Source organism: Balearica regulorum, chromosome 1, assembly GCF_011004875.1.
Source record: "Balearica regulorum gibbericeps isolate bBalReg1 chromosome 1, bBalReg1.pri, whole genome shotgun sequence".
NCBI lineage: Eukaryota > Metazoa > Chordata > Aves > Gruiformes > Gruidae > Balearica > Balearica regulorum.
The window spans coordinates 189,024,175-189,044,959 of NC_046184.1; the positions used below are offsets into that span (position 1 = coordinate 189,024,175).

The 20,785-nt window shown below is 44.2% G+C and overlaps 1 protein-coding gene across 1 annotated transcript; it reads right to left on the reverse strand.

Moving 5' to 3' along the window:
- Positions 1–1,945: 1,945 nt before the first annotated feature.
- DLEU7 (deleted in lymphocytic leukemia 7) lies at positions 1,946–10,001 on the reverse strand. The gene is made up of 3 exons (XM_075742804.1): positions 9,864–10,001; positions 9,544–9,660; positions 1,946–2,125 (listed from the first exon to the last, which is right to left on the reverse strand). Exons 1-3 carry the CDS (start codon positions 9,999–10,001, stop codon positions 1,946–1,948), a joined length of 435 nt encoding a protein of 144 aa, XP_075598919.1.
- Positions 10,002–20,785: the final 10,784 nt, after the last annotated feature.

The following is a 20,785-nucleotide window of genomic DNA, read 5'->3' on the forward strand; positions in this document are numbered from 1 at the left end:
AGGGTGCTTGAGTGAACTCATAGAAACAACTACAGAAAGCCAGGGAGTGACCTGTCTAAATGGGGGGAAATAAAGAAACAGCCCCTCATGTCCAGGGCGAGACGGGTCTGGGCTCTAGCAGGTGGCTGTCAGACCAAAGGATGGGGGGTGATGCCCTGCAAACCGGGGGGACCTCAGGGCTGCAGCTGCCTTCACCCAGGTTTCCTCCCCTGGCCTCTCTGCTGCCCATGTATCTCTTCTCCGAGGGGGTAACATTAGAAAAACAGCCAAAATACTCATTTCACAGAACTTCTTCAGACCTCTGTCCCTTTGCTATGAAGGGTGGTGCCAATGGCAGAAGATATACACTCACAAATACCTGTACTGGGATGCATATAACACCTTTGTATGCATCCCCTCTGTTTGTTTGCTGCCTGCTGTTATGCTCAGTGTTGCCCTGGAGATCACAACATTTCTGCAAACACCACCATGCTCTGCTCCCAACAGAGCCCTTTTCCCTCTTCCCTTGAGGGAGCGAGTCACATTTAAAAGAAAAAAAAAAAGAAAAAAAAAAAAAAGGAGATGTCTGGTGCTGGCCTGACCTTCATGTTTTTTCTTCTCATTTCTAAATTAATTCTAAGCTGAGACATCCCATGAAAAATTTCAACCCAGGGCAGTTGTCTGCATTTACACTAAGAACCAGTGAATAAGTGTTTTGAGGTAGCCTTAATTATAGCTGTGAGAATGACACCAGTGTAACATTTAAAGTGTGAACATAAAATATGGCAAATCAATCAGAGTATGGAACCACACTCGGAAAGTATTCAGCTGATGATGTTCACGATCACACATTAAAAAAAAAAAAAGAAAAAAAAAATCACATGTGGAAATTCACTCCTCCAGCCAATGGAAAGAGATACTTTTCTATCTCATAGTCTACAAAATTCCCTCACCTACTACCCAAATCACAGTTAAAAGGAGCTTAATTTATCCCTTTGAAAAAAAAAAAAGTTTTACAAGCCGTTATTCCTGCTCAGCAATCACACAGACATTAAATCTTATTGCAAAAAGAGGGGGGGAATGCCTCTTCTCAGCATTACAGCTGCAGCTGTTTGACAGAAGTAAGTGACTTCATAAACCCTCCTGATTTGGCAGTAGGAGAGCGGAGTTTTATGCTGTCTGCTGCACAGTCGCAGGGGCTGAGAAAGCTCTGCAAAGCAATCTTCACAAATGTTTCACCTCAGTTTATAAATACCTTTGCTTCACCGTGTTAATGCCTCTTTTGCTTTGCTTTTCATTCACCTCTACTGGATCATCTACCAAGACCTTTTATTACTTTAAAGTGATTGATCCCACTGGTCCAACATATATTTTTCTTTTTTTTTTTTTCTTTTCTCAGTGGAAGACACTGCACCTTCACCTTTCCATTCGTTTGTTGGCTTATTATGGTAAAATGCAGTAAAGATTTTTCAGGCTGTCTTTATTTGCAGCATAATCAGGTTGTATACCTTCTCATGAAAGAGTCCATGCTTAAGCACTGTATTTTCTCTGTCTCTCTCAAGCCTCCACTCCATAAAGAATTACTTGAAAACACATTTTTCTGAGCTGTGATGAAAATAGATTTCTGCTAGTTGTCTTCTCAGCCTCCACCTTTCTGTATTCATTTTGAGACCTTATTATTTAAGAATGAATTCCTGTTCCTCCAAAGCAACTTCTGGAGATGTTCCCAACTCCCATTAACATGAATTTGATATGAGAAGGCTATTCAGTACTTTGCAGGAACACCATCTCCATTGGGAACTCTTCACTGATGTAAAGTCAGCAGGAACTCTTGCTACAGTAATATCTCCAGGATTCACCTTTCAAGTTATCTGTTATTTTTATAGGTCCATTTCAGCTCGTAGGCCTTGCTCGTTCCTTGGCCAAGCAGCCTGCTGTTTCGCATTGCCAGGAGACTTTGCAGGATTTATCTCAGAGCGGATCGGACCGGGATATAAGAATCTGAGGGGAAAACTGGCAATGAACAAATGAGTTTCTCAATGATGGTCTTCAAACACTGATGGGCTTCATGTAAGTGTCTCTCAAATTGCTGTCCCTCTCTTTGAAAAGCCATATGACTACAGATGTTTCTAAACTGAATGCTATCCTGAAGGCAAAAGCAAAAACAAGTGAAAAATAATGCTCCTCAAGTTTTCTAGGCATGATTTTCTAAGCAGAAGCTTCCTGATTATGAAGCTTCCTGATTATGAATGTTCATCTCTGATTTAGTATGAAACATCTTCAGTCTTGAGATACATGTAATGTGATCATTAAATACTGCTGCAAGCTGCCTTGGGTAGCAGTTTCACCTACTCACTTTTAAGGGGCACTTTGTTCCCCAGACATCAGCATTTTTTTTTAATTTTTTTTTTTTTTTTAATTCTGTATCTACCAGATAGACCTTTTGTAGCTGTCCTCAAGCAATTCAGCTCCCCCTACCCTGACAGGCAAGGGTAGGACCTCAGGGAAATGTTATATCCAGACATCTCTGGAGAGCTCCCAATGGCTCCCAAGGGGACTTCATGACAGCAGCCCTCACTGAAGCGTCACTTCCATGCAGTGTCCCTCATCTGTGAGGTGACTGGGATCACCAGTGAGGCAGGTAGCCTCGACAGCTCTGCCAGTTGCACACCATAACAAATTATGAGGACTTCCCAGTCCCTCAGATGTGGCATGGCCTGCAGCATGAGAAGTGCTCTCACACCTCCCATGCTAGGGAAACACTCTGCACGGGGCAAATAATACATTCCTTAATCCAGTTGAACCATGTTTGCAGCTCATGGAAACCCCTGCCTGCTGTGTTTAGAAAATAGCTCAGTGGAGCCAGTTTTCCCTAAGGACCTGTGGCTCTGCTGGCTGTAGGACATCGCCTATGGCAAGGGGAACCTTCTGCCTGCCACTGGGCTGAGCCAGCAATGGTTTGTGACCACTGTAAGGGAGTGCACATCTACTATGCACATTTACGCAACAACTAAAAGAAAACATTCCTTTCTACCCCCATCTGCTCCTACCCCTCCCTAAAAGACGGATAGGAGCAGATGGTAGAAGCAGAGCTTTAACTTGCAATGGTTCCCCAGCCTGGTTTGCCTTCGCGAGGTCTTACGTGCAGTGAAGGCTACAGGACCAGCTGTAGGGGATGGAGGAACCTTCTCCTGTAGCATGTGGTACACACTAGATTTTGGCACCTCTTACCTACTTCACTTGATGTATTTACTCTTTTAGTTAGTAGCAGCCTGTGCTTTTAGCTGAGAGGAAATTGAGTTTTAGTGTTATTCTTAAAAGCCTGAAGGTTCAGACTTACTGTGGGTTTTACCTTTGTTATTAAAAACAACAAAGAAACCAGTTTTAAAAACTCCGTTTCACCTATACAATCTCAGCTTCATAATGCTAACAGCAAAAAGGATTTGCAGTCTAAGGATTAAAATGTGGGTTAACATCAAAACCAGTGCTGAATGACTGCCCCAGCCAGCAAATAGAAGGCATTCGTTATGGAAATACCGAAACTAGCCATCCAACACCATTCTTGGGCCCTTAGGTATTGTACAATAGCAGTTGTGGGTCTGCTGTGGGCAAGGTGAACTCATTGCTCTGTTACACCCCTGCGCCGAAAAGCCAGGGAGTCCTGAGTCAGGAGGTTAGCTGAAAAGCAGCCTTTTTCACATATATTTCCAAAGTTTCCTTTTTCAGAAAGGTTTTGATGTTTCCTTTGAAGGTCACCTTTCAAATCTGTTCTGTAAAGTTGCCTTAGGTATAAAATCCTTACTCAAATATATTAAAAGGTCAAATAAATTGCACTAAGTAAACAAGCTAGCTTTGCTAGCTTTTGCAGGTGTCTAGCACATGGGAGCTTTAGGATACATGACAGAGAATAAAAACTTGACTTATCTCTCTCCTTTCAGTTAAAGTGGGCAGTAACTAACTGAAGGAAAAGAAAAAGTTTCAGACTAAAAATTCTTTCCATCTTAACTTCAGGAAATAGGGCCCTTGTGAGCTGAACTGATAGAAAGCAACAGCTCCTGCAGTACTTTGCCATTTAAGAGAAGGTAACAGAAATATTTGCAGTGAGGTGATTTTAAGTGTTTCCAATTGCAGGACAGGAGCAGATCCTCCCTTGCAGCTTTCATTTGTCAAGATCCATATGTTTAGACAGATGAGTTAATAGAGAACCTACCCCAGAATAAAAACAGCGTGGCCTACTAGTTTCAAGGCTCTCTAATTTATGGTTCAAAATTTTCCACTGCTCTGGGTCTGTTTCATGCAGTTGTCACTCAGTGGTAGGCTGAAGTTTCAGGATGTTTCTGATGGCCCAGCTTTTATTTTTGAACCTTAACATAAAATTGATACTATCCACCAAGTTGCTTTGCATTTATGAAGAGGCCACTTTTATAAAGGCTTCCTTAGAGAAGATACATACAAACTGCTTTCTTTCATCTTTTCTTTTACTCAGAGATGCCAACCTGACCCATCAAACAGAATCCTACAGCTGGCTCTTACAGACAGCTGCCTTTTTCTTCAGCACGCTCAAATTTTAGACCCCGGCCCGCTGCCAACCCTCAACATTTTTTCTTAATCTCCATGCGCCCTTGTAGACAAAATTTCCACTGAAGGCAGAGTGGCAGTGGTGGTGCCCTGGTCCAGGTGCTGGATGCTCTCCATGATCGGCGGGCCAAAATCTGGGAGTCAGGGTTGGGCTGCCAGAGCTCCTAATGTCCATTCCTGGTAACTCAGCACCTCCACCCTGACTGACCTATTTTATATTTTCCCAGTATAAATTCTCAGGATAGCTCAACTTCTGGAAAAATAAAATGGTCATTTTAGAAAGTGATTCCTGTGGCATTCCTTGGGTGCGTGAAAGTCTAAGCCGGAGCCTTTTCCCAAAGGCTCTGTGTGTGGTCAGTGGAGAGCAGTAGGAATGGTTTATCTGACCCATCTTAGATGGCTGTTATAGGATGAACCGAATCTGGAGTGCCTCATTCTCTCTGGTGACCCTAATGGGAACACACCTTGAGCATCTCAGTCTTTTGGAAGCCTCTGTGGGTCAGATAAGCCCCACCTCAGGTCTGTATCCGTCTCTCACCTGCTGTTTTCTAAAACAGTTGCATTTGGAAGGTATGTCCTAAGATACATCACTGAGAATACTGGAGTTGTTAATAATTTCTTGTATAGTTACTATTCCTGTGGAAAAAAAAAAAATCCCCCAAGCCCCTAGTGTAGTTCATTCTGTGGTTTGCTGCTGCAAAGCCTCTTTATAACACAGCAGGTGCAGATGCATGCGGAGCGCAGCACTATCATATTAATAAAATGGAACTGCCTAAGCATATTTCCTCCGAGCTTCCAGAAGGATCTTGGAGGCAATTCCTCACTTGAAGAATTTCAAATTGTCCATTTGTCAGTATTTAAAAAAATATCCACACAAACGAGTATTGATGCCTAAAGCTTGCAAATAACTTTATGGAGGGTGAGGCATTTTTTTCCAGGATCGCACTGCATATTAATTACTTTTAAAAATGAACATTCAAAGCTATTAGGTCCCAGAACAACTTCATAATATCAGTGGCTGCAAAATGAAAAACGTGCACGCTGGCACATTTGTTCAATCTGTGGTGGCAAGCAGGGACTCTACTGCTGTTTTATGCGAATTCTAATGAAAGCAATTTATCTCGTTTCCATCACCCCTGTGCCATTATTTATGAATCAGTCTTCAGATCTCTCGCGTAAGGAAGAACGAGTCACTTTGGTACTGAGAACTGATCTCTGATTTGTGTCAGGCAATCAGCAACCAGAAAACAAGCTTATTAACTACCATTAGAAATGTCATCTAGGAACAGCCACCCGTTCCAAATGTGAAAATCCCCCGGGTGAAGAGCCCTGGGCTTATGTTGTGCTGAGCAGCTGGCAGAGATGCCTGGCTGCACCAGCCCCCGCTGCTCTTCTCCTGAGGAGCAGGACATCTCCATGTCTTCGGTTCACCTGTGGCCAAAGTCAGCGACGCTCGATGCTGTGCTGCTTTTTGCCCTGTAATGAACTCACGGTTTCTGTTTTGTTCCCCAGGGATGGGTCTCAATATAGCAGGAAAACAAAGCCTGCGGCTGGCACCGCTGTGGGCAGGCTTAGCCGAGGCAATGCACCGTCCCCCTGCCTGCCTGCCTGCCTGCGGGAAGCCTGGCAGGGCTGCCTTCATGCCGTCACTTGAGTCCCGGTGATGTGACTCACTCTCAGTACAAATTAAGCACCACTGGGCTGATTTCACAGCAACTGCACTGTTTCACCCCGACAGGAGATCCAGGGCAAGGGGACTACAGGTGGATGTGCAGGTCTGCTGATGCTGCTCCTTTCGGCTAGGAACGCCGAGCCTGCCGCCCCGACCTTCTTCCTCCGCACCATGCAGAGCAGCAGCACCGTAGCACAGGGGCAGGAGAAACTTGCACAGTCAGAAGTTTTTTTATTATCCCGCCCTGCCAATCTGGCACCTTTTAAGGACACTATTTTCTTTTCCCCCTTAAAGAAAATACCATGACTGTTTTGCGAATGGGATGGCTATTTTAACTTCTTAGCATGATTTATATTCCGTTCCCCGCTGGCTGCCGTCAGGATTGGCCCAGTCCAATCCGCTACACATTTCTGATTTAGTACCGTCCTCGCGACCCCTTGGTAACTTCAGCGCAAGAGACAGGATGTTATCAAAGAGCTGGAGTAATGCATAGCTGCACCTGAGCACAGCGAGGGCAAGCCGCACACTGCTATTTCGGGAAGCTTTTATACCTTGTATTTTTCCTTTTCAAATGCACTCACATTGCTGCTTAAAATACAGAATCTCTGTCAAAAAAAAAAAAAAAAAAAAAAGGCTGTTCTGTTCGCCTTGGCAGTGTGTAATTACGGGAGAGAGTAAACGTGGACATTATTACAGGACGTCTTTGTGGAGGCAGAAAGTGCGAGGAGTTCGCTTGCGGGCGCGATGCCAGTAAGCAGCTGGTTAGGCAGCGGGGCGATGCGGTCCCCTGGGTGCCGGGGTGGGGGAAAGATGCCCCTCGCCCTTCCTAATCTTCACGCAGACCCTTCAGCTCAGCAGTCTCTTTGCAGTCGTGCTGCAGGCAAAATCAGTAACAACGCACTTGCTGTTGCTAGCAAAGGATTTGCTCCAAATTTTTGTGAGGGTGTCACTTTTCATCAGAAATTAACACCCACCTTTTAATTGCTGCGGACTGCAACTGTCTAATGGGCACTGGGGCACAGCAGAAAGCGTTGTTCCCAGTTCCTACAGGGGATGGCCTAATTCGGTGTTGTCCTTCCCATTCCTCGAATCTATTTTTTCTTCAAGCCTATGTCTATCTGTTTTGAGACCATTTTATAGAGTTATTTTTTGAACTGGTTTAGCTGATAAACCAATAGTGATGCCATCACCAATAAAAGGAAAATGAGGAATGACCCCAAACAAATGAAAATCAGGAACATCAGGATTGTCAAGAAGGAATTGAAAGAGACATAACCGTAGCAATAAATGAGAAGTACCAAATACTGACTACTAGCATGACTAAGTGTCTTTGAGACATAAACCCAGAGCTTTCCTTCAACAACAGTGAGTTGTTGTGGAAGGACAACTTCCACTTCCTGAGTGGAAGGACATGCTACCAAGGGCTGCCATTTTGAAGGGAATTTGGCCAACTTGTTGGCTTACAGCTTATTTTTAAGGGCTCGTTCATCTGAATTTATGAACAGGTTATAATATAAATGGATCCCTTGGAATCCAATTTGCTTCAAAATCAAGTCTGCAGCAGTGAAACTACTCGCAATTAAAGGGGTCGGTTATCCGTGACGCAGGGTCTGAGGAAACCTAGTGCAGAATTTATGTGACCTCATTGTGGAAGGGAAAGGGGGAAAGTCCCAGAGCTCAATGGGTCATAATAATGGGGTTTTAGTGAAAAAATGACCTAACTTAGCTTCAGGTACAATAGGAAAATCAGAATCCAAAGTAAACTGTATTCCCATCAGAATCTAAAGTAAACTGTATTCCCAGTGGTATCGAAACACATGCCTTCATACAAGTAGATATTAAAGTAGTTCTGGGAAAGAAGAGGAAGAAAATAAAACCTTTGTTGAGGTGGCTGTATTTCATCAAGCTATCATTTGTTTGTAAAAAACCCAAATGTCATTAGCCTTGTTTATTTTAATTTACAGGCAATGAAGATGCCTTACTGGAAAACTGGTATTGCAGAAGTCAAACCTGTCACTATACTCTCATTTTTGAAGAATAATGTCTAAAAATTTAATTTGATTTTTAACACATTCTTTTTACACCATGCATCACTGCCAATATTGCCCCTTCCATCTCTAGGTGTATTTATCCCCAGTGGAATCTTAGATGGATATTCCTGGAGACTGAAAATATTTGGACTTAGGTGTTCAAAGGTTGCTTTTGATTCTTGGTGACTGAATTTATGAATGAGTTGTATCTTGACTTGAGATAGCTTGTATTTGATTTTTAACTAATTGTGAACAATCACAAAGCCAGTTGGACTCAGTACATTGATTTAGCACATGTGAAAGCAGTATCTTGCAATATCTCAAATTCATCACCAAGATACTGAGAAACCAGAAGTCATAGCAACATTTTGTTCATAAATATTTATCCACCAGATGAGACTTCAAGTGGTTACATCTTTGCCACTTCAATATCTCCCAGTTTTCCACATTGTGCTGGTTGGTGCTGGTAAGGTTGGCATAAAAGAGCAGATTTTAGTTTTAGCTCAGCTAGCCCAGCCATTGGGCTACTAATGGGGTTCCTGTGGCATGCACCTTTGGTACTAAAAATTGGATAAGAACTGCCTTCTTGTTCTACATGGTACACCCAAGGCTCATCATAAGATATAGACCTTTTGGGCAATGCCAAAGTAAACTGACTTGGAACAAGACGTAGGAGACATATTGGACTCCAACAACTAAATCCATGAATTGCAAACCCATACCTAGGCTTTTTCTTAGACTTCTTCCTGGGGTAATATGCATAACCATTGTATTTATCAGAAAACTGAGGATTTTTGCAGGTATATGTTCATTGAGTCTCATATGCTGGATATATAGTGTGTCAATCTGGGACAGCCATGGGCTCTATGGGTCAGTCATGCAGGTTACTGGTCACCCCTGAATCTTGTGTTGGGTTTTGGCTCTTTTAGAACTGGACAATAGCTTTATAGTTTAAGACTTTATGTGCATTTATAGAAATTTAGATGTATAAAGCTGACTTCTGAAAAAGCTCTAAATAATATTTCCAGGCTACTCAGCACGTCAGTAAGCCTACATTCTGCCAAAAAGTCTTCTTATCCCCTGAACCCCTGTGATGCAACTACACTGAACTGTCAGTAGCTTTCTGTTTTGCAGGCTGTAGGCTTAAATTTCTTAACTGAAAATTCATGTAAATTAAACTCTTCCAGTCCACATGGTGAGACCCAGCACATGCAATTATGGGTGCAGTCCACTGCCTTTCTGTCAAAAGCTCAAGATGTGTACTTCTCTTTCTCTCTTACTTACTTTTGGGTGGAGAGGAAGGGGATGCTTCTGTAGCAGAGGGAGCAGGGGAGTCTGTTCTACTTGCACAAGCTGGGAAGTTGCTTCTAGTAGTTGGGACATCTTGCTGTGCAGAGCCGTCTCTCAAAACATCTCACGCCTCGCCAGCCCTGTCCGGGCCAGCCTCTCTGCCTTGGGCTCACCTGGGATCAGAGGAGACAGTTCTCCACTCTCCTTCCTTAAGACTTTTCCCTGGGGCTTGTCTCTCTTCCTCCAACTCCTGAGCCCCACCAGGCTTGGACACCTCCATCTCCTCTCCTGTGCTATGCCAAGCTGGGCCAGACCTGCCAGCACTGCAGGTTTGGGTGTGGGAAGGCTGCGGGGGGCTGCGGGGAAGATGGGGGGGCTGCGGCATCCCGGAGGGTGTGGAGAGCCCCTGCCTGGTGTCTGATGGACACAAGCAGAGTGGCCGGATCAGCCATCAGCCTTCCCACCTCCCTTCCCACTCTAGGCATGGGTGCAGCTTTTGAAACCCGGTTTGTCCCCTTCCCTCCCTCTTCCCTCTTATCTCTGGCCCCGCGGTGGGTAGCCACCTGCCTCTCCAGCCCCCCCCAGGATGGCTTCAGCAGGTTGAAACCTGCAGGTCTCCGGGAGGGACGGGCAGGTGGGTGCAGAGCTTGAGGCCCCTGAGCCTTTTGCACGAGGTTGTGTAAATCCTCCCGTGGTCCCTGCTGGGAGCGGGCCTGCCAAAGCTGGCCCGTTCGACGGGTGGGGTGCGTGTGGAGTCAGCCCTCTGGAGGCTGCGTTATAAAGCTCGGTGCTGAAGGATTTTACAACGTGTTTCGATGTGTAATTTAAAAGGAGAGTAAGGGCCAGGAACGAAACCTTTCGTTCCAAACCCCTCCTGGTTTCGGGGATATTCAGCACGGATCTGGTTGATGCTCCTGCATCCCGCACCAGGTGCCTCCCAGTGACACCCAGACCAAGAGGCTGAGTCCCCTGGTAAGACCCAGCTGGGTCCGGCCGTCAGGGTTTCCACCAAAAGGCTGCTGATAAGTCCAAACTTCTCAGCCTACGCTCAGTTTTATTACTCTTATTATTATTCGCAACCCCCAAATGCATCAAATGCATCCAAAGCTGTCAAGCTGACAGTACCGCGTTTGGAGCACGGAAAAAAAGAGGGGAAAAAAAAAAATCTCAAGTAGGAAAACAGTGGGTTGGAAACGGGAAGGCTGAATGAGCCCCACCTGAAATAACTCCAAAAAAAGGCATTTCTGGCTTTGGCAAGTCAGCCAGAAGGATCCTATATGTTTTTGTATATGGTTCCCAGAGGATTTAAAACTGTAAGATTTGATGCTAAACCTATTTCTGTGCTGTGAAACCAGGGACAGCTGTACAAATATTTGCTGTTTTTAATTAAACCTAACATTGCTACTTCCTTCATTTAAGTTAGGTCAAAGGACTGGCAATTTTATGCTTTGATAGATGAAGAAAAACAGTTGTGGGTGTTGTGTTTTAGAAATATGTTATAAAATAAGAAGTCTGAGGGAAAAGGCCTTGGAGGCTATAATAGCTCTACCCTTGTGCTTTCTTCTCAGAGATGTTTTCCTTGTCAAATATTTTGCCTTATCCATATAGCAACTGTTTCTACTGTAATTCTGCTGTAATTTTTCCTTGAAAGACTTTTATCTAAACTTTCCATTTGGTCCCTAGTTAAACTTTAGGTAGCATTCTCTTGGCTTTGCGTTCTTTATAAATGCAGATAAATTTGCTTTGTTAGGGGGAAATGAGGAGGGATGTGCCTGGTCCCACTCTTTTTGGTCCCCCCTCACGTTGCCTCAGTCACTCAGCAGAACATCTCACAGCAATTCCCTTTGGAGAAGTGCTGGTCTTTCTCCTGCTCCCCAGAGCAGGACTTTACTGTCAACATCTCTTCCAAAACCAAGTGTATCAATCCCATCTCAGGGCTAGAGGTAAACTATCAGTTCAGAGACCCATTTTTTGGTCACACAGGAAAGACCAAAGAGCACCAAGCTGGGACTAGCAGGGGAAAGTTCTCATTTCAGCTCCATGGCTGGTCTGCTGCTTGTCCTCAGTCTTCCACTATGGGAAAGGAGGATAACGATGCTGACTCCCACAGTGACACGTTTTGGGACCCGTACGGTAAAAGAGCCAGGTATTACAGTTCCTCAAGCTTTTAGAGGATGGCAAAGATGACTTAGAATTTAGCAGGAATTTCCCCCAAACTATCTTTTTTGTAAGAAACTCTGGATTCGTGAACATGCACTGTCTGTTGGAGAACACCCATTTTCATCATTTTTTTGTTTAAAAATCAGGAAAAAATGTTTAGAAAGTCTGAACACCTAAGCATATATTTTAAAGTTTTATTTTATTTTTAATGTGATTTTTTCAGTCTGCTTTTAAGCCAAGGTATAGACAAAAAACACCAAGGAGGAGTGTTTTGCTTATGTTGAACCATATTTTGTGTTTTGGATTGGTTTAGATTTTAATTTACAAAAATTTTTGAGATTTCAACTTTTCATCCTCAGTAAAAAATCTCAGATTTCCTGGGGAGAAAAAAAAGCGCCATTTCTTCTCCTTTGGTACATATAATGGAAAGAATGGAGGGATTGTCCTTGCTGCCTATTTTGTTGTTTCTGTTTTTAAAATCACATGTCCGACTGTGCTAAGTGAAATTAGAATTACAGGATTTAAAGATCTTCAGTATGTTCTCATTAAAGAAGTTCTTTGTTATTATTATCAATGTTAGCATTATATTAGTACTACCAGCAGTGTTATTTTTTCCGTTGTGGTGCTGAGCATTAGTATTGATTTTAAAAGAAAAGAACTTTTTTCCTGAAGATGCAAACCTCATCCATCAGTTGATAGACATCTGTCAGCAGATAGACCTCTGGTCCTTCCTATTGGGGACTATCAGACTAACCTGGCATCAGTGCAGGACCCATGCCAGCCACTCAAACCAAACTGCAAATGAGGTAAAAGAGCAGAGAAGTGGGTACAGGAGTGTGGAGAAGAACACACAGATTTGCAGTTTATCAGCTTGCTCACTTGCTAAGTGTTAGAAATATGGTCCTCTTAGGTGGGCTGAAGTTTTGGGATGGATTAAAATTTTATAAACCTTTTTTTATGCGAAATTATAAAAACCTCCAAACCCTCTAACAAACTCTTATCAGGAATTTTCTTAGAGAAATATTATACATGGGCAATTGCAAAAATGAGAAGTTGGAGTCTGTCTTTATTTCCAACATCTGTCCCTCTATCTGCTCATTGTTTATCTACGTACCAGGTGGACTCCTGAAGATATTCAGCCATTGGTCAAGTACAGAGTAAACCAAGAGGAGATATATTGTGACTTAATGCTAAAGAAATCATATGTTGTGACATCTACCTTCATTACTGCTAGTACCTCTCACGTCATAACTAAAACCATGGCAGAATGGGGCTGTTAGCTGTTTTTAGCAGGGTTCTAGTGTGTATCTGTAAATCCAGAGGTTCTCTTCCTGACACTGCTACTGTCACATCTGCTTTGCCAAGTGTGTCTGAAGGGGCAAAAATGGGTGTAGGAGCTTTTGCCCCCCACTCCAGGACGTATAAGGAAAGGCCCAGTTTGTCCCTACTGTACTTCTGCTGTAATTGAATGTATTTTTACAGTCAATGAGTTTTTCTCAATGAGCTAACCATCCTTTCAGAAAATAAGATGAATAGCTGCTTATTTTAATCTGGCAGCACTTTGAGCAAATACAGCATTTTTTCTGTCTCATGTAGCTCAAGGCTAAAAACCCAAAGAGCAAGAAAACTGCTCTTCCCTATGCCTCCTTCCAAAATGAAAGTCAAGGTTTTGTGGGATTCAGCACAATTCGTGGGATTTATGTTGCACCTGTTGAATTCTCACAAGAAATATCAATTAAAATATTGTGACTTTGGAAGGAACATAGGAAATCTGTGGGGAGACTCGAGCTCCGTGGCTTTTCTGCACCTGCAGTGGTTTGCTGTCCCGGTGCCTCTCGGGTAAGGAGGGGCTGCCGGGCCGGTGCCACGCGCCGCTCCATCTCTGTCGGCGCACAGGGAGAAGCCCATTTCCCCCATCTGCACCACGCTCACTGTTTTTTGTTTGAGTTGGCACTCACTGACAGTGTCGGGAGGATGAGGCCTTGCAAACACAGCGCTGGAGCGTTTGGTGGTACGGATTTGGGATGCTCTTGCTGCCCAAATGTGTGTCTGGACTGTAAGGGGTGAAGGGGAGCCTGAAATCTTGTAGCAGTTAGCTCCAAAGCCCAATCAAACCTGGTAATTGTTTTTAAAGAGCTCAAGTGGCTGTGAGCCTTTCTCCCCAGCTGGTGATAGTGGATTTACCAGGAGTGGTTGGGTTCTGCTGTGCTGCTGGTTGCTGCTGTTGCTGTTTGGACCTTACAGTGCTGGTGGGATGGCCCTGGTGGAGCAGGACCTGAGGGAGCACCTGGGCTCAGGAGAGATCACGTGTCCAAGAAGTGTGCCATATGTGTTTCCTGAAGGTATTGATCTAATTCAAACTTGATTAGGTTGTCCTAATCACATCTCTTTTGTTTGTTTGTTTATTTATTTATTTATTTATTAATGTGAATGTTATTAAGGAGATCTCTGGACTATTGTGGAGCTAGAATAAACACTTCTAAAGGATATAGACCCTTCCCCTTCCAGGCAAAATCCAACCAGGAAGTGCTGAGGATCAGGAAGAAATTTGTCTTGGGGAGAAAGCAATTGCAGTGTCCTTTCATCGTACACCCCGCACTTTTCTCGGGACAGTTCTGGCGTTTGGTATGGGCAGAGGATGGATAGATAGCCTGATCCACCAGACCCAGTGAATGATCTGGGTTTATAAAATTCAGTCAAAGATTCATAGAACAGTAGGGCTGGAAGGGACCTCTGGAGATCATGTAGTCTGACTCCCCTGCTAAAGCAGGATCACCTACAGCAGGTTGCACAGGATGGCGTCCAGGTGGGTTTTGAATATCTCCAGAGAAGGAGACTCCACAACCTCTCTGGGCAGCCTGTCCCAGTGCTCGGTCACCCTCACAGTGAAGAAGTTTTTCCTCATGTTCAGATGGAACTTCCTGTGTTCCCATTTGTGCCCGTTGCCCCTTGTCCTGTCACTGGGCAGCATTGAGAAGAGTCTGGCCCCATCCTCTAGACATCCACCCTTTAGATATTTGTAAGTGTTGATAAGATCCCCTCTCAGTCTTTTCTTCTCCAGAGAGAGAAGTAGCCCTGCCATTCTGGGAAAAGCAGGTGCTGGGCTCCTGGCCGTGTCCCAGGGCTGGTTTGGCTTGGGACAAATACTAGAGTATAGTCTGTACAGTGTAATGGGAACAAGGATTTGGAGCCTGCCTATGTACTGCCCTCCCTCTACTCTAGCTGACTGCCACAAACGATTATTTGCTCTCTATTTATAGTAGTTTCTGGACTGGCAAAGTATTTCCAGCAACGTGGCAGCAGGAGAGGGAAGGACCATGGAGTGGTGTGGAGGGCATGCTCCTTGGTGCCCTCACAAGGGCAAAGCAAATGAGACATTCGTGTTTGCCAGGGGCAAATACACTTGGGCTCTTCTGCTGCCATGTGGAAAGGTGGGCAGTGAGAATAAGCATTTGACTTATCCCTGCACTGTGTGAAATAGGAGTTAAAGTCCCCTCACCCACATGTACTCAGACCTTGGTCCCTCCGTTTCCTGGTGAGGATATTAACTACCAGACTAATTAACACGGCAGAGCAGGAACTGTGGGGATGAACACCACTGAATAAAAGATGGCCAAGGTGGAGTGCTGGTCCCTCATCACCCACACTTGGTTCTTCCTCACTAGCAGCTCTGTTGTAAAACCACACAAAAATCTAATGGTTTTCTACTGGTAGCTACCATCATTATATGAAGGAGGGTGGAAGCTACTGCTGCCCCAGCATGGAGGTGCTGAGGGGTGCTTTGCTGCTGTGCAAATGCCCACAGGGATGAGCCCCATGGGTATTTAGACAGAGAAATACCTGAATGGTGGGTGTTAATGGAGCTTAGGTGCTGAGCAAGTACAGATGCTCAAGAAACTTTCATTTCTGTAAAATGCTCGTGGATAACAAGCGATGCTTTCAGGAGCATAGTTTTGAGCGCAAGCATGTGATTTCTGCCCTTGAATTGTCCGTTGCATTGGCTGGGTGTTGAACCTAAGGACAGCTGTCCTGGTTTAGATCAGAGTACCCTGAGCCTATATTCTGACTCCAAAAGTGGCAGGGGATACCTCCAGTGTTTTCCCTGGCTGAGGTTCTTCCCCAGCATTTTGGATGTGCTCACCTTGCAACTGCCCCCAAAACAGGCAACTCATCTGCCTGAATTGTGGCAATGGGGGACCATATTCACGGTCTCCCCCAGGGAAAAGAAAAACAGTGATTGCAATGGGATGCCTGTTTACGAATGAGAACAGGCAAGTAAGCTGTAAAGTGTTTCACAGCCTCTGACCATTCTTAACTTGGGGCATTTCTTTGTCCCTGTGATTTTGTTGTTGTTTAGTAACCCATGGTGGATCCATCTCCAAGTGCTTGTCCACTCTCCCTTTAAACCCATGCAGCCACAGTGTCTTTTGGCAACAAAGTCCATGACTACTGGCTGCTTGAAGAATCACTTCCTTACGTTTGTTTTCAATCTGGCTCCCTTATAGCCCATCAGTCTTGTACTGGAAAGGACAAGTGAATTGTCGATCCTTCTCCACAGCAGCCAGTATTTTGCAGACCTCTATCATATTTCCTCTACCGCTCCTTTCCAGCTGCTTCCCATTCTTCTGCTACAGGTTAGTGTCCCCGTAGAGGGTCAGCTGGGATTGTTCCTTGTCCTGAAAGCATAGAGTCAGCCCAGTTTACTTATAAAATGATGAACACCTGAATTAGCGTGGGTGGCTTAGCACTGGCGTGGTGGAGACAACCCACGTGGCTGGTTCTGCTGGCTCAGCTCTGGGGTCAGGACTCTGCAGCCAAGGGCCAGGCGCAGCAGCTGGACGCTGCAGCCTCTTCCACCAGTGTGGTTCTTTCCTGCGGCAAGCACTTGACCAGACTTAGGTGTGTGTTCCTAGGATACAAGTACGAAAACATTTTCCCTCGTACGTGTCATTCTGGAGAGACGTTTTGCCCTCAGAACCGACCTTTTTATATAACACCAACTAAATACACATTGCACCTAAGTGGAGATACTCTGTTAGAAATAAATGTGCTTATAAGCATTTGGAAGTGTAAAGGTGATATTTATAAAGTGACCAGAACACCCACTACGTGCTGCATAAGCCAGTGAAAATAACAGCTGCTGAGTTTTATCAGCTTTAGAGCACCACAGGAGCAGCGCAGAGAGTGGTTCATCTGCGATGTGTCAGTGCTGAGCACAGCTGACTAAGGCACTGCTACAGCTAAAGACAGGGTAATCATATAGAGACTGTAAGTAGATGATAAAATGAGTAGCAGTTTTATGGCTTTTCAAATGCTTTCTCCTAATATCCACATCTGTACTGTATTTGTGAGAGTAAAAGCAGTGAAAATTCCTGCAGGTCAAAATAACTTTATTCTTAAGAGTATACCTAGGGTGTTGTCTTCCCTCCAGCCCAGTGGTAAACATGTTGATGTTGGAGTAAAGGAAGGGTGGTATTTTTCCTGGATGAGTGAAGTACAACTTTATCATTCTGCATTAACTGTTTCAGATGCTGTACGCACTTTTTTTAACTACTAACTGTGTTCTGACGGTTTATAAATCACAAAAGCTTCTTTTTTAAAAATTCTGAAACCACTAAGAGCTCCACATAAAATCTGGGGACTAAAATCTGACAGGAACTGAAGAAAATGCAATTACCTGAAGTGACAGTTTTGTTCTCAGAACACTTTCCTCCATAGAATGGCATTATTTTTTAAAGTTTTGTGGGTCTCTGAAAGACATTCAATTTGCATTTTCCTTAGGGGTGACATCAGGTAAACTAATTGAAGCTGCAGTTCAATGGACGCTGAAAGTCAGTATAAAGTGACATCGGTGCTGAAAGACACAGTCCCACCTTCCGCCAATCACGCCTCGCATTCCTGCTTCTGCATCGCCTCCTACTTTGCAGTTGTGCAGAGAACTGGAGTGAGAATCTGATCTGGGTTTAAACTCGCCCAATCTGGGTTTAAATTCACTCAACAAAAAAACCAATCTTCAGATGGATTCCCTCCCCAGGGAAGGTCGTTTTGCAGATATGCAGGCTGCTGTGCTTGCACAGGGAGGGAGGCTGTGAGGCAGGAGCGAGTGATGGGAGATCGGGGATTACTTTTCTTAGCAATACTTTTCATGGAATCATAGAATGGTTTGGGTTGGAAGGGACCTCAAAGATCATCTAGTTCCAACCCCCCTGCCATGAGCAGGGACACCCTCCACTAGACCATGTTGCCCAAAGCCCCATCCAACCTGGCCTTGAACACTTCCAGGGAGGGGGCAGCCACAGCTTCTCTGGGCAACCTGTGCCAGTGCCTCATCATCCTCACAGTAAAGAATTTCTTTCTAGCATCTAATCTAAATCGACCCTCTTTTAGCTTAAAGCCATTACCCCTTGTCCTGTCATTACCCTCCCTGATAAACAGTCCCTCTCCAATTTACAATAATCGGGCTGCTACCACAACTAACCTAGCGGTAGCAATATTAATATTAGCCAGGAATAAGTCATACTACTTATTTATTTATTAAAAACCACAAATAAATGTAGTGCTGTGTCTTTAGAAGAGAGGATATGAGAATGGTTTACATTTTTTCTGAAGGTCTAAATACACATTATTTGGCGTGGAAGGGAGTTGCTACAGGCTCAGTCTCACCTGTGCTAGCTACAGTTCACTTTGCAGATGTGCCGAAGGATGGTTCACATGTTAAGAGCAAGTGACTCATAATTGGACCTTCTGGGAAACATTACTGGTCACCTAAATTCAGCATGGAGTTCAGAGAGAGGAAATCAAGCTTAAAAGAGCTGAGGGACTTGTGCTTGCGCTGCACACAGGATATCAGGTGGCAGGAGGAGGAACTGACTCTGACCAGAGGGGTCTGGAAAGGAGCCTGGCTTGGTAGGGACAGACTTGCAAGGCTCCTAGCGAGGATGTGAGCTGGCTAGGAAGGTGGGAGGGAGTCTCTGGGTAATTTTGAATTTTGCATTAATGAAGCTGGCTTCCAAAGGGGGAACGTTCTTGGGAAAACAGGAAGAGAAAGAGGTTGAAGCAGAGCCAAAAATTAGGCTGGGTGAACAGCAGGATTCATAAATCTGTGCACAGTTTTTACCCCCTCTCACAGAATCCCAGTCATGAAAGAAAACCAAACGTTCACATTTGAAATCTGCAACATTTGATTAGTTTATATGGGTGAACGCTCAGCTCAGCAGCCGAACGAGAGACATGGCTGTTGGTTAAGAGTTAGTGATTGCACAAGAGAAAAATGGCATAAAAATATCCTACTGTTAAAGAATCAAGGTGTCAGGTGAATAAAATGGATAAGACACATTGTTCATATGAGGAAAGAGGCAGAGTTAGGCCTTCAGAGTGAGGTAGGAATAAACAAACCCACTAATAAATCTGCTCCCAGTATTGTACGCCTGCTTGCTGTTTATGCATGTGGGCTGGGTAAGGGGTCTACTGAGTGTACATTTAGCAGTAGATTCCTAATTTTAGCTACATAAAACTTAAGTGTACCACTCTAAATGGAGTCCTGTACGTTTTCCTTTTTGTCAATGGAAAAAGAAGCAGCCTCACAGGGCAACATATTCCATTGTCAAACTGCCACAAATCTCCCTATAAATGATGTTTCTAGAAGGATGGCTCAAACCAGGTACCTCTTTTCTAGACTGCTGAGGTCAGGTAGGTGAATCCCAACCATAGAAACTACTTTTCTTCGGAGTCATTGTGGAGTTTTCAAAATGCAAAACCAATGCCTGAGAAGCTGAATGTAGCTTCCAGTCACTAATATTGATCTGCCAGTACATTTCCATGTCCCCCAAATTATTTATTTCTGCATCTACGCATCTTCCACATTTATGATGGCAGCTCCCACTAGATTTGACCAAAGAGGTATTGTTTTGTCATTGATGCTCCCATGATACATGAGTTCATCCCAGTCTGCTGTTTGAAACAAGCATACGAGGGGCCAATTCATTGAGTACAATTTATTCCAGATCTTTGCAGAAATATACGATGCTCTTGAGCCCATACAGATGTGTAGCCAATAGGGAGCTGTCTGGCTATGCAAGTTTTTTATGTATTTTTCAACTAAATCAGAAATCCAAATGCAAAAGTCAGCACTTGGGGATGTCTACATGGATTTGTGACTCTCCTGCCTGAGTTCTAAGGTTATAAACCAACGAAGGGATTAAATTCGTATGTATATTTTTTTTCTTTATGTGACAGACCTAAGATGAATAACTTTGCTCATTTACAGAATCAGAGAACACTCAAATGGGAAAAGTTTCTTCAAATCATCGAGGTAAAATCCTGGCCCTTCTGAAGGTGTTTTTTGGCTGGTTTTGATAGCACTCAGTGTCACCATTTTTCACAGGAAGACATCTCTTCTGCCAACTCTGATGGTTTCCCTTGTGTATTTTATAGGGCTTCATCCACTCCAGCTTAAAAATACCCAGAAATGGGACATATGCTGGCAATCCTGAGGCATATACTAACATAAAACAAAGTTATTTAATAAAACTGTAATATAATTCATTTTATTCAGTCCTTTCAGAAAACCATGTGTGAAAGAAATGGAAGACAGTAGAAAAACGATGCTGTTGGCAGTGAGTGCACAAATGCTGTGTTTGCTTGAACCCACAAAAATGGGTTCAAGGAAGTTTATAGCTCTGTATACATTCACATTAAGCTCCTGAATCCTGTCATGCCCATCCCTCTGACCCTAGCGCTGCCTCATCAGAGGTGAAAACCAAAACCACCAACACCTAATCAGGTGCTCAGCCAAATATGTGTGGGTTCTGTCACACTTGAAGCCCAGCCCTCGTGCCAGAAAGGGGGGTCCGGACTCTCAGCGGGCTCATCCTGGGGAAGCGAGAGCGTTAGCAGGAAGAAGCCTGAACTTCTGGCCCTGGGGATCATGGACCAGTGGGATCCTGGTGGGTAACTAACTGTCCCTACTTGCGATCACAGTTTCAGGCAGAGGGAAATGTTAAATTACTGTGTCCCCCTCCACCCCTGCTCCTGCTGCTGGAGAACTGCTCTGAGCTGGGAGGGCAGCACAGGGCAC